The sequence below is a fragment of the Poecilia formosa genome, unplaced genomic scaffold, assembly GCF_000485575.1.
Source record: "Poecilia formosa unplaced genomic scaffold, Poecilia_formosa-5.1.2 Scaffold1, whole genome shotgun sequence".
NCBI lineage: Eukaryota > Metazoa > Chordata > Actinopteri > Cyprinodontiformes > Poeciliidae > Poecilia > Poecilia formosa.
This window is the reverse complement of record NW_006799940.1, coordinates 1,193,378-1,206,239: the sequence shown is the minus strand read 5'-3', so window position 1 is coordinate 1,206,239 and position 12,862 is coordinate 1,193,378. Positions and strand designations below refer to the sequence as shown.

General features: G+C 35.0%; 2 protein-coding genes across 2 annotated transcripts; one reads left to right on the top strand and one right to left on the bottom strand.

The window, feature by feature from the left end:
- Positions 1 to 78: 78 nt before the first annotated feature.
- On the bottom strand, positions 79 to 5,640 carry LOC103135124 (uncharacterized). The gene is made up of 12 exons (XM_007547736.2): positions 5,475 to 5,640; positions 4,710 to 4,744; positions 4,364 to 4,400; positions 4,029 to 4,088; positions 3,812 to 3,894; positions 3,678 to 3,733; positions 3,577 to 3,598; positions 3,456 to 3,499; positions 3,327 to 3,379; positions 1,534 to 2,218; positions 602 to 654; positions 79 to 477 (listed from the first exon to the last, which is right to left on the bottom strand). The coding sequence occupies exons 2-12, from the start codon at positions 4,736 to 4,738 to the stop codon at positions 79 to 81; spliced, it is 1,521 nt and encodes a 506-aa protein (XP_007547798.1). The 5' UTR covers positions 4,739 to 4,744; positions 5,475 to 5,640.
- A 216-nt stretch (positions 5,641 to 5,856) lies between these two features.
- Positions 5,857 to 7,804, top strand: LOC103155607 (girdin-like). The gene is made up of 9 exons (XM_007577382.2): positions 5,857 to 5,930; positions 6,464 to 6,535; positions 6,630 to 6,708; positions 6,787 to 6,816; positions 6,906 to 7,005; positions 7,079 to 7,193; positions 7,280 to 7,341; positions 7,440 to 7,514; positions 7,598 to 7,804. Exons 1-9 carry the CDS (start codon positions 5,858 to 5,860, stop codon positions 7,724 to 7,726), a joined length of 735 nt encoding a protein of 244 aa, XP_007577444.2. The 5' UTR covers position 5,857; the 3' UTR covers positions 7,727 to 7,804.
- The last annotated feature ends 5,058 nt before the right edge of the window (positions 7,805 to 12,862 follow it).

Here is a 12,862-nt window from a genome sequence, read left to right as displayed (position 1 = left end):
TCATCAGGTATTTTCCTATAGCTATTTCCCCTCCAATTTTGTCTGTTATCCGCTTACTAAAACCAAACTAAAAATAAATTAGAGGGTTTTTTTTGTACCTTTATGATCAGATGACTGTGCTCCATCATTGTGCTGCTGTCCTAATGCAAACATTTCCTTTTTCTGACTTTGACAGAGAGGCTGCATTTCTTCTGAAGGAAGGAGAAACTGAAAAACATCATCTGATCCCAGGGCTGTTTGAGCTTCAGTCATATTCGTGATGAAATCCCCTCCAGGTTTAACAGGAGCTGCCGGGTCGACACCGCTCCTGTTTGGGTAGTTCTCTCGGCCGACGTCATTCGTTGGGATTTTGTGCTGCAGCAGGGAGCGGTCGGCGCCGGCGATGCTTCCCGTCAGATTCTGAGTGATGTCCATAAAATCATCTGCAGTGAACACAACCGTTTTCTCTCTGAAGTCGTTTTTTAAACCTGAGCAAACCTGGAAAAAAGTAAACAAGAAAACACAGAAATGACAAAATGTTAATGTCAGACTGCTTTCCAAAAACCCACATGTTAAACTTCTTTAAAAAAAAAAAACTTCAGAGAGCATCTCTGAAACTCACCTCATGGCTTTCAAGAGGAGTGAGCACAGAAAGGTTTATTAAAGATTTCTTGGCTGAAAAAGAAAATAAAAATAGTAAATTAACTGCTTAGAAATCCACTATTGAGCTGATTAACCAACTTACAGTGTAGATACTGTTTGTATCATTTTCAGTTTACTGAAATGTTTTTAAATAGTTATTTATATTTTATCATAACAGCAATATCTTTCCCAGCTGTGGAGTCTATTATTAAATTTTATGTAATTTTAATTTAAAATGGTATTTTTAGGCGATTGTAGATATGTATATCTGTTATTTGTTCCTCTTTTTAAAGTTGGATGTTGAGTCTAAAATAAAGCATCAAGAGGGGTTATAAATGAGCTTTGGCTAACTTTCTACATTAAGAAATATAGTTTTAAAAAAACAAACAAAAAAAGAAACTATGAGTTTAAATAATGTTTGCCCAGCTATATGCAGCTCTGAAAAAACTTGAGAGACCATTTAAAATAATCAGTTTCTCTGATTTTACTCTTTATAGGTTTAAGTTTGGGGAAAAATGAACTTTGTTCTTTTATACTATGAACTGCTGACAGCATGTCTCTGAAATTACAAGCAAAAAATTTTTTATTTATGTGCAGAAAATGAGAAATGGTCAAAATAACAAAAAGATGCAGTGATTTCAGCGCTCAAATAATGCAAAGAAAACAAGTTCATATTCATTTAAAAACAACAATATTAATGTTTTAACTCAGGAAGAGTTCAGAGGTCAATATTTGGAGGAAGAACCAGGAGGTTTTAATGGGGTTCAGTGCAGTGGGCTCTTAGTCTTTTTGCCAGAGCTCTATATTCAGACTAATGACCCATGTTTGTTACTATTTTGTTTTTTGTCACAATTATGTGCAAAAACACTCATTGTCAATCTTCTGGAAAGACAGAGATGTGAGATTTCTCACCTGTTTGGTCGTTCGACTCCAAGCTTTCACAGCTCTGTTGCTGGTTCGTTCCTCTGGCTTGCGACTGTCTTTCTGACTTTTCGTACATCTCTTGAGTTGGAAAGAGACACTGGAAAGGATCGTCGTCGTTGTCGTCCAGAGTACAGCCGGTCTGGGCTTCAGTCACGTCCATGGTCACATCATCGTCTGGACGGAAACCACTTCCATTAAAGGATTCTCCAGTATTCCTGCTGCTGCTCAGAGATTTTGGCATCTGATTTTCTTTGTCAACATCTGCAGCCAGGGATGATTTTATGTCGTCGGAGGTTAAAAGTGTCATCCCGGTGTTGGATGGACTCAGTTTGGAGAGGCTTGAGAGGAAGTCTTTAAAGCCAGGATCCAAAAGAGGAGCAGCTGTGGAAACAGCTCTCGTTTCCACACTTGAATCCGTTTTTCTATCCAGCAGTAATGCTGACGCCTGATTTGTTGCTTGTGCAAAATGACTGGGAGGCACTTCTGTGAAAACATCAGCTTCGTCCCCCCCTCCTGAGAGCAGCAGATCGTAGTTCTGATGGTCTGGATCTCCAAGCAGATCTGCATCACTGTTGATGTTTATGGTGTGACTGTGAGTCATGTCCATGTCGGCGTCCTCTGTGGAAAACACGACTGTATTCTCCCCAATGCCACTGCCGCTGTCAAATTGGACCTAGTCAAAGCAAATGAACTCAATGAATAATTACTAAACACAAAAATAAATGAGAAAATAAGAAAAACTTTAGGTTTTTAGTTTAACAATTTTGTGGCTGTTGTAATGTAGCAAACATACCGCTTCAAAAAATAAAATGGCAAATTTATTACAGCAAGTCAAACCTCTAGTTCATCCTAAGCTTCATTCATCTCATATCAACAAATAAACCATTCTGTAACAAAGTAATTAATAAGTACATATCAACTTATTTCTTCAAATAACTTTTTGATTAATTATGGTGATAAAAAGTAACAAAAATCCTCAAATCAAACAAATAGTGTAATTCTGATGCTAGTCTACGGAGCGCCAGAGGGGACATTTTTTTTGTGTGTTCTCTTGCAATAAAGGATCAGTTCATGTGGCATAATTGAACACTGAACGTCTTACGGAGGCCACGGTATTTTCTGCTGTATTATAAGGTTTTCATGAGGTTTTTCCATGATGGAAATGCACCACAAACCTACGTGCAAAATGCAAAAGCAAAACAGGTCAAACATGGGCTCTCCATCGCTTTCCATCTTCTAAGATAGAAACAGAAACTTTCCATAAGAAGGGAAGGAAGAAAAAGTAAATCCAAACAATTTGGACTATTTCTGAGCTATTTTCACAGGATACTAAAGTTATATCTGACAGCACTGATTGTGTCTTTTTGTGTTCATGTGGCGTTCCCTCTCAACCTGACACAAACAGACATAAACATGCAGAGAATAATTTGATTTTTAATCAGTTTTTTGGACCTAAGAGTTAAGAATAGACACATTTTCACTGAGGCTCTTTAAATGTGTGAAGTTTTGACTGTATACTAAACAGACCAGTAAATATTGCAAGGGAACACAAAAGACATTTTTTTCCCGAACTAGTCGACTCACTGAATAAAAAAAATAAAAAAATAAAGATTACAACCCCTAATCGAATCACAACAACTACGATCGCCTTCATAATGTTTCTCGGGAGTTACATTACCTCACTTCCTTACAGTACACTGTGAGTAGATAGGAGAGATATGAAAAATCTCTAGAAGTACCAAAACTACAAACTAAACTAAGCATCCAAATTTCACACTCACCATTATTCTTTGTTGAGACGCATGTAGAGGAGCATTCAGCAGGGTGTCTATGCCTACATTCAGAGAGCTGAGTTACTAAAAATACTAAAAACAGACAAAAAATACTAACAAATAAAACAATATTCCTACCCATGATCTGTGGGCTTGTGTCCTCAGCTGTCGTCACCTGAACCCTTAATTAAAACAACAAAACGTACGCTCAAACGGACGCAAATAAATTAACTGATATTTATTGAACTGGTCTCTTTACCTGTTTTGTGTTGTTGCAGTGGCTGTGATATAAAACAGAAGAACAATTACAAACATGCTTCAAGTGAATAAAAGGGAATAATGTATAATTTTCCTGCCTACCTGGTCCCATTAGCTCTTGAAGAGGGTTACGTGCAGGCGAAGCATTCTTAGCATCCCTATTAAAAACAAACGAGCTGATTGGGTAAAAACGATTTCAACTGGAAACGTAGGAGGAGTTTTCTTCTTGCACTCACTTGGCAAACAGCAGAACGTCGTTGGCTGGAGCAAAACTTACTCTCCTCAAATTTCTCTTTTCAACCGGTTTGGCAGGTTCCACCTAGCGGAGATTAAAAATAAAAAATAACTGAACAAAACCTGTCTTTTTTAACACTTTGCATCATCATTATTTTACGACATTTAACCATTTAACATGTTGCAACAGAAAAAACAAAACCTGAGCATTTCAATTACCTCATTTTCTTGTTGCTCTGAGTCCCGCAGTAATAATGATTTCCGTGGTGCCTTTAAAATCTGAAAGTTTAAATTTAGGAAATTAATTTTATATGTGAAATGTATGTTTTTTTTAATACAAACACAAGAGTTCACTCATAACTTATTACAGATATTTCTATGGTGGTCAAGATGTGAACAAGGAACCAGGAAAAATGGATGAATGACTGAGAGATCGATGGATAAAAGGTTAGATGGATGAAACAGGAAGTTTCACACTCTCTCTTTTGTCTTAACTAATAAAACCTGAAAAGGATTATGTGTACTTTCTGTAATAAACTATTTGTAACACTTACAGAAGAAATGCGTCGCTTGGAACATCCGGTGCCTTCACTGTACCAAAAAAACACAAATTATTATTCGGTCAGTTTTTGTCCATTTAAGTCTTTACTCATACAGAAAAATGTGATGTAAAAACAATAAATTCAACATATGCTTGATAATCTGCAGCTACATCATGGCTAAAATGTTCGATTCATCTTTTATTGTAGACAAATAAATAAATAAAAATTCTTATTTACAAAATCAATCAACAAACTCCTTTTACATATGTGTATTTTTAAAGACTGTAAATCTTGAACCTTGTTTAAAGTTCAGGGAACAACCATAAATAAAACCCTAAACAATAATATTTTTACTTACACGTTCTTTCCTGGATCCACAGGTTCCATCTTCACCTGTACAAAAAATATTAGATCAATAACTAGAACATAAATGTATAGATTTAAATGATTTGGATGGGCATGTTCATGAACAAAAGGCCAGAAAATATTAACTGATAACTCATTTATTTTAAAAGGGACTTTTACTGTACATTAATAAAGTTATGTCACAGCTTTTAAGGAAATGCTACAAATGATCACACCTGGACTAGGTTATTCTTCACAAGAGAACTATTTTATTATGATTAGCAAAGTCCTACTCTCCTTGCGAAAATACAACGAAGTCTGTTTTTAAGTGTTTGTATCATTTAGGTCCAGCTTTATTAAAACTCCCCAGACTGTTTAAAACTGGTTCAAATTACATTATGTTCCCAAACACCGCTTATAGTTTGTGCAGTCTTTAGTCACATAAAAGTGCAGTATAAAGGCTAAGCTACGTTAGCATCCTACTAACCAAAGATCAACTTCAGATCAAATTGATCTTTCAAAATAACGCATATTCATTAAAAACATTGAATTGAAGAGTCGGATGCTAACATTAGCGTCATTGTTGAATCACACATAATTAACATAAACATGAAATAGACCTTCTGAAAAACATTGAGAGAATCTTTGGCTTCATTTTTTATACATAAAGGAATGCATAATATTGCTAACATTATTAACAGAAACAGTTGTTGTCACTAGCTTTAAAGTCAACAAGCTATTGATAAACTGCCCGTCAAACTAGTATTACGCCACGTACCTTATTCACTGTAAATCAACTTCTTCGTTCTACACCAAATACATCTGTGTTAATACTTACTAACTATCGTAAAAAAGTTTCATGAGACATTTGTTTTTTGATAGTGCGCAATTCTCCAACCTAAAGCTAACGTCTAGAGTTTTGAATTTAGCCGCCTCCACGCATGCGCATTAGCTCTGACAGTGCTCGTCTCGCGGCTTCTTTTTTTTTTATTGTAGTTATTAAATTATAAATATTTAAATTATATAATATAGCAAATTATGTAAAAAAAAAAAGTTCACATACTATTTAGCCGAAATAATATTTTCTAAAAAAAAAAGAAGAAGAAAAAAGAAAACTCTTGAAGAAATTTATTTACACCGGAAACTGTTGCCAAATCGGAAATGATCATGGAGGGCGGGACATATTTGAAATTCGTGACTGTTGTTGAAAGCCTCTTACTGAGTCTCCTAACAGGTAATTGTTTATTGTCTCTTTTTTTGTTTGTTAATGAACGTTTTTGTATGTTTTAACAGTGTTTAAGGGTTATTTTATACCTGCCAAACTGTAAACTGACCGGGCGTTTTTAAATCGCAGCAGCAAATGTTATATTTATGTCTGTCAGTTGGCTCGGTTTGAGCAACATGCCGTTAATTGTGTACTTCAGGATAAAATTATTTGTGCAAAGTTTCTATCAGTTAAGTGTATTTAACTGATAGAAATGGCCGTTTTGGAGGATTAAAGTGTGTTATTTTGGTGCCGCACACGTATGTTGAGTCCTTTTTTTTCTGCACTATTTGTATTAACGGCTATCTTTGCTGTATCTCAGAAATATCTTGAAATTGTATTGGTAGTGTATTTTTTTTTTAATGTCTGTCTAATCTGATATTCCTTTAAGAATTAGGATTTGTGTTTTTTCTTTGAAGTGTGGTAGTAGCAAAAGAAAAAATATATATTTTCCCATCATCCTAATTTTTTAAAGCTTATTTTTATGTTGCCTCTTAATGCAGGTGCTTTTATTATTATCACTGGCGTTAAGTCACTCTGTGAGGAAAACGCAATGTCTTCAAAAATTCCAAGAGGTGAGCTTTTTATTATATTCTTCATGGATATTTTGATGTTTAAATTTAAATTAGCTTTCGTTGAAGTAATGCTAATGGATATCCGTATTTTCAGGCACACATTTACCACCAGAGGCAAGAACCGTTCAGAAAACAGACACAAATCTGAAAAATTCAAGGGAAAATGTCCCAAGGTAACATCAAAATTAAATAAAAAATCTCTAAATTCAGTTAGTTTCGTTTCATATTTATTATAATCTTTTGTGTTTCAGGAAAAACGTTGCTCCTAAAGTTCACAAAGGGTAAGTGATGCATCATATTACATGATATTAATGTTCAGCAGAGATTTTTATTGTGTTCAACATATTTGTATGTCCCTTTTTTTCTGCAGAGTTTCAACCAGATATGGGCAACAGGTGGAGCTGAAGGAGCAAAATCAGAACCTGGTGGCTGCAAAGGAGGAGCTACAGAAAAACCTGTCGGAGAAGCAGGTAAAAAAATAAACGAAACAAACATTCAACGTCTATTAGTTTGTGTTCTTTTAATATACGTTTTATATCACAGCAAAGAGTTGAAGAGTTGGAGCTGCAACTCGACGAGCTTCAGAAGGAGAATGTAGAGTTTCAGAAAAACCTGCAGGACTGTCACAGGCTCCTAGTTTCTGCCAAGATAGACCCAGGTGAAAAAGATAACTTTCAATTCAAGTCTTTAATTTTACCCTTTGTAACGTTGCCTGTCGTAATAAACATGAGTTTAATGTTTTAGTTTTAGGGGAACGAGTTGGAGATGCAGCGAGACAGAAGGAAGACGAAAGGAAAGAAGTTATGGTATGTTTTTATTAATCTCCCTTTCACTTTATTATGCGTGTGTAGTCTCACAAACAAGACAACATGCCCACAACGGCGCATAACTGCTTAAATTTCAGAGTGTTTCCACCGATCTGCTGAGGGAATTAAAGGCTTTTGGGGACATTGCATCACAACAGCGTACTCAGCTACAGGCAAGTCATCGTCTTCTCTCACCTCTGTGATCCTGTTGCAACGTTTCTGTTTAGCTCTGCTGAGGTTTTAATGTCATTTTTAGGAAATCCAAGCAACAATGGAGGACGTCACTAAAGCGCGAGAACTTATGAATCAAGAGAGAGAGAATTTCTCTCAGGAGGCTGCTGAAATGGAGAGAGCTCTAAAAGAGGCAGAAGAACTCTTAGCATAACTAAAAATATATATCTGTACATATTAATGTGAGATTTTATGTTATAATAAAGGATTAATGTTTTTCTACAGTAACTCACTTTGCTTTAAGATCAGATCATTAAAATTTTTCTGTTTCTAAACCTCAAAGCATCAAAAACGTAAAACAAAAATGATGTTTGTACAATGTCGGGTTTTTTAATGTACAAAATGTCACATTTATGTAAGTAAATGATATGTCATTTACTTACATAAATGTGCAGATGATATGTCAGTAAACATGAGGGAACAATTCCAACCAAATCACAATATTATTATAAAATGCTAACAAAATTGATTTGGAGAAAGCCGCCAAGCTAGCATACAGAGATCTTTCCTAAAATGTAATGAAATATAAAGGTCGGCGTCGTTAATGACATAAAAAGAGCATAATTGTTTGCTTTCTAAGCTAGAAAGTCAAACAATTTCAGTGTTTCTGTTAAAATTAAATATTCTGAGTGAACATTCAAATTATTCTTTGTTTTAACTTATCGAAACAAAAATGCATCTCCAGCCTTCCAGTTTATTACATTTTTTTGACATAATTGCATCTTTAAAATTTTTTTGTTCATTTTTCCCTTAGATTTCTTTTTTTAAAGTATCTTTTTTCTTTTTAGTTCTGCACATATGTCACGTTTTGTATTTCCTTTAATGACGAGCAGTTTGTTGCATTTCTCTGCCACATATTAGTTCTGCTCACCTTGTCATACCGAGTTTAAACGTTAGAGGGCAGTATAAGGCTGTAAATCACTAATCCATTACCTTTTCTGAAAGACGTACAACTCGTACTGACTTTCCTTTGTTAAGAATAATTAACCCAAACAGCAAACCTTGCATCATATTTCTGTTTAGATCATATCCAGTCAAGCAGAAATTTCTTAGATTCATGTTTCTAGCGCACAAAGTTCAGTTTGAAGTTAATTCTCTCACTCTCCCCTATCATTGTTTTTAGATAAACTAATTTACAATTTATTTATCTTATCAATCAAATAGCAGCAGACTGACCAGACTAATTGACACAAAGAGATTTATCCCAGTCGGGACCAGTCTGACAGGGACGGAGCCAAAAACGATGGCAGGGGGTGGGCAGTGAAGGTCCCTCCCTGAGCTGCAGCCTCAGGGGTCAAAGTGCACTTTCCAAACCGTCACACTCCAGTGAGCCGTTGTGGGAGACACGTTCATCCCTCCCTCTCCTGAGAACAATGGCTGCTGCCAAATGGAAGAGCAGCAGCTTCATAAGGTCACCTCCATTTAATTTTAATCGATCAGCTGAAAAGATTTGTCATTTATTGAAGAGTGTGGCTGAAATGTCAGTTTGATTTAAATACAGCACGATTACAGAGACAACTTTTTACCTCTTATCTGTATTTTGCTTTATTTCTTGTTAAATAACTCCATCATACCTACAGTTTGATATTACGAAATGTATCGCTTGACTCATAGTTGCTAAAAAAATCAATGTCTCCTGGTATTAAACAAAAAATGACACTTTAAATAGGATTTTAGTAAATTTAGTGGAGAAAAAGGCCCACAGCATCACAGATCCTCCACCACAATTACCAGCTGACATGAGGTGAAAATAATAGACGGATGATAGATGAATAAGAGAATAGATTAATATTCTTATTTTTTTTGTATATAGATTTAATGAAGTAACAATAAAAGTGGCAAAAACTACTTCATCAAATACTTACCCCAAGGAAACCTCCAGTTTCTGCAACCGTAAATGTTGATTTTTTTTTAATTCTGCTTTTTAAAATGATTTTTATTTTATTTCACTTTCACAAATGGCTTCTTCCAAACAAATATTTCTATAATCAAATGGTGTAATTGTACCTCCAAACACTAACAGGACAGGATAATCTCAGTCATTAAAAGGTCAAAATGTTCTGATATTCATTGATGATCTCGTGAAACCAGCAGTAGAAAAAACGTTTAACAGTTCTTGACATGCACTCAGTTTTTGAGGTTGGAAAACATCATCAGTTGAAGTTTACCACGTTAAATCACAATTTTTATTATCTTTTCCCTGATAAAGAGAAACTATACAATAATTATCCTTTGCTAAAGGGACTTCCACAAATAATGTGGAACTTGCATTTGCATTGCAAGAGTCATAAAAGATCAGTTTTCCAATTAGCATTAGTGTTTTGTTGGAAATGTTTTTTAAAGTGCTATAAAATCACTATAAATCAACAGGTGCAAATCTGGTCAGTATTTCTGATTGTGTTTATTTCTATTCTTTGTTTTCAATCAAATTCGGCTTTATGATCTGTGTTTCACTCTGCAGTAAAACATGAGACGTGTTAAAGCTCTGCAGGGATTTCTGAGCAAATGGAAGAAGAAAAACCCGCATAGTAGCAGCAAACAGAGACTGAAACGGCCAGATTAGATCACTGAGGATCTGCAGCAATTATTTTCAGCCAAGTTGTTAGTAAGAACCATACGGGGGGTTTAATGGATTCTGTTTCATCAGAGTCAATCAAACAAGGTTAAACCCTTTTCAGCTCAAAGACTCATTCGGTCTGATTTTCATTTTAAATGTTTTTCATCGCAGACATATTGGAAAAACTGTGTTTCTATTAAGAATTAGCATCGTCTCTATTAGCTGGTTGTGGTGCAGTGTGTCTTCATTTCAAGTGTTCATATGGAATAAACAAGAAACGTTCCAATAATTTAAAGAGCAGCTTAATTTCCTTTCAAAATTAGCAGCAATTATCTCTGACATACTGTTGCATCTTACTTACTTAGCTTAGCTAAGAAAAAGACAATAAGACTCGTGAAGTCTTTAACTCAAACTTATCTTTATTTTTGTGCCACATCACCAATCTACTCAAAGTGTTGGTTCAGGTAGAAATTATTAATAATTTATTATGAATAAAACAAACACAAAGTTAAAACACTTAAAATACTATAGCCCTCTATGGTTGTAGCAATTTTAATCAAATTTCGATTACATTTGGATGCTAAATTTAATATTTAGCAGTCAAGTAGTTTCTACAAGCAAAAACAAATTAGATTTTACTGATAAAATAATATTTAAACACAAAACTATTATTTTGAAGTTCTATTTCTGTCTCTCTTGGTTCTGTAGGGCCACAGAAATAGCCATAGCGGGCCGGTTTTGTCCCGCGCGCCTTGAGTTTGACACACATGCTGTAAATGCTTCAAATCTCTTTTGGAGTGAGATATTTATGCTTCCTATCAACCTTTTAATATTTTAATTTTAAAGTAATTTAGGTCTAAAACAACCTCATGTAACATAATATTATTAAGAAATATTTTTGTGTCAAGTGCTGAGTAGCAAAGGTTTGATCCAAACCACAGCAGATCTTTAAAAATGTCTTTTATGTTCATATGACTTAATTATGTAAAATAAGTTTATTCTTGTGCTACGTAATATGTTTTTGTATGTCTTGTAAGGTGTAATAAATCACTATTTTTGTAAATTAGCCATGCATGTTGTCACTTTAGAGCTTTAATCCTGTAAAGTGGGACATTTAGCCTTCGGCAAACGGGTTTTAAATCTGTTTACATCCTTGTCCAGGTGCAGTATTTCACCTGAGTAACCACATCAGTGTCTTCTGCTGACAACAAAAAGAAATGAGGATCTAAAACTGGGATGACCAAAAACAACACAGTTTTTTATTTGTTTGATGATTTAAATCAACATGGAGATAAAAAAAAAACACACAAAAATGAAGGTGATTCGCTCCAGAAAAACAGTTTAAATTGTAAATGTTTTCAAACCTCCTCATGTAAAAACTGTCACTTTTACATGAAACGTTAATTTAGAATAAAACTGCAACCACTCCTGTTGCAGTAACGAGTGCCTAGCGTATCTCTGATCAGTGATTCACCTCAGGTCTCCTGCTCTGACCTTGGTGAGGTAATTCATCCAGCCAACTACTCATCCATGTCTTCTGATAATTATCCGAGTGCTGCTGCAGTCCAACTGTGACAGCTTCAGTCCAGGCCAAACAAAGCTGGGCTGCAAGGAAACGACTTAAATAAAACAATCACAGTACCAAATGGCAAAAATAATAGGAAAAAATTAAAATAAGTCATGTATAAATTTGAGTATAATGATAGTTTTCCATATGATGAAGCATAATTTGTGCATCACCATATTGTAAAGGGAGTAAGAAGATGGCAAAAAAAAAGTCTGATAAGCAACTCGTAGAAGGGCTAATCAGTTCATCCTCATCCAACATCTAGGTCAATTTGTAATCAGTGGCATGGTTCTAAATTTATACCTGCTCCACTTCCATTTTAGACTCTTCTTCCATCAAAATATATCCAAATGAGAGTGAGTGTGATGCTACCAAGGGGGTTAGATTCACAGATTATGGTTTAACTTCACTTTATTTTCACCAAATCTTAACTTGATTTTCAATATTAACTTTTTTTTTTTGCTCAGCTGTTATATTTACATTGTTTGGTCAAAGGTGTAAAGTCTAAATATACATACATTTGAGTCAAGACATGCTACTTCATACCAGAAATAAATATTTCTGATTAATTAAAACAATTTGAGAGCACATTTTTAAGAACAATCTTATAAAGTGTAAATGATTTGATGCCTTATCATGACATAGAAATGATCTCTGACCATTTATTTTTATTTTTGACCGTTGCTTTTATATTTAACTGCTGAGGTTACAGTTATAGGAGAGTATGGACTCCTTGCAGCGTGACGTCACGTCCCATCTCCACGTTGGAGGGCAAAAAGGTGTCGGCTGACCATGACTACCATTGGTTTTAGCTGATAAGTTGTCAATGTAAAGCGCTAAATCTTAAGATGTATGCCTGCTGTATAAAAGAAAAAGGTGACACTGCTTTGGCAACAAGGTCAGGAAAAAACTTAAGAAAAAAATAGCGAGGGATTGGGAAACAGTTCAGTAATTCTCAGTTGACTTTGACAACAGTAACATGCAGATGTGATGTGAAATTGTATGTGTTTCGGTTCAGTTACAAAATAAAAAAGGCCGACTAAGACAGATCCTCAGTAGAGCAGGGGTTTAAATTAGCTAATCAACCGCATTGTTAGCTTAGCTAATAGCAGCGGTAGCTCTACCAAAGTGGCGTTGTTGTCAGTTGCTATGACAACGAGCCTGCG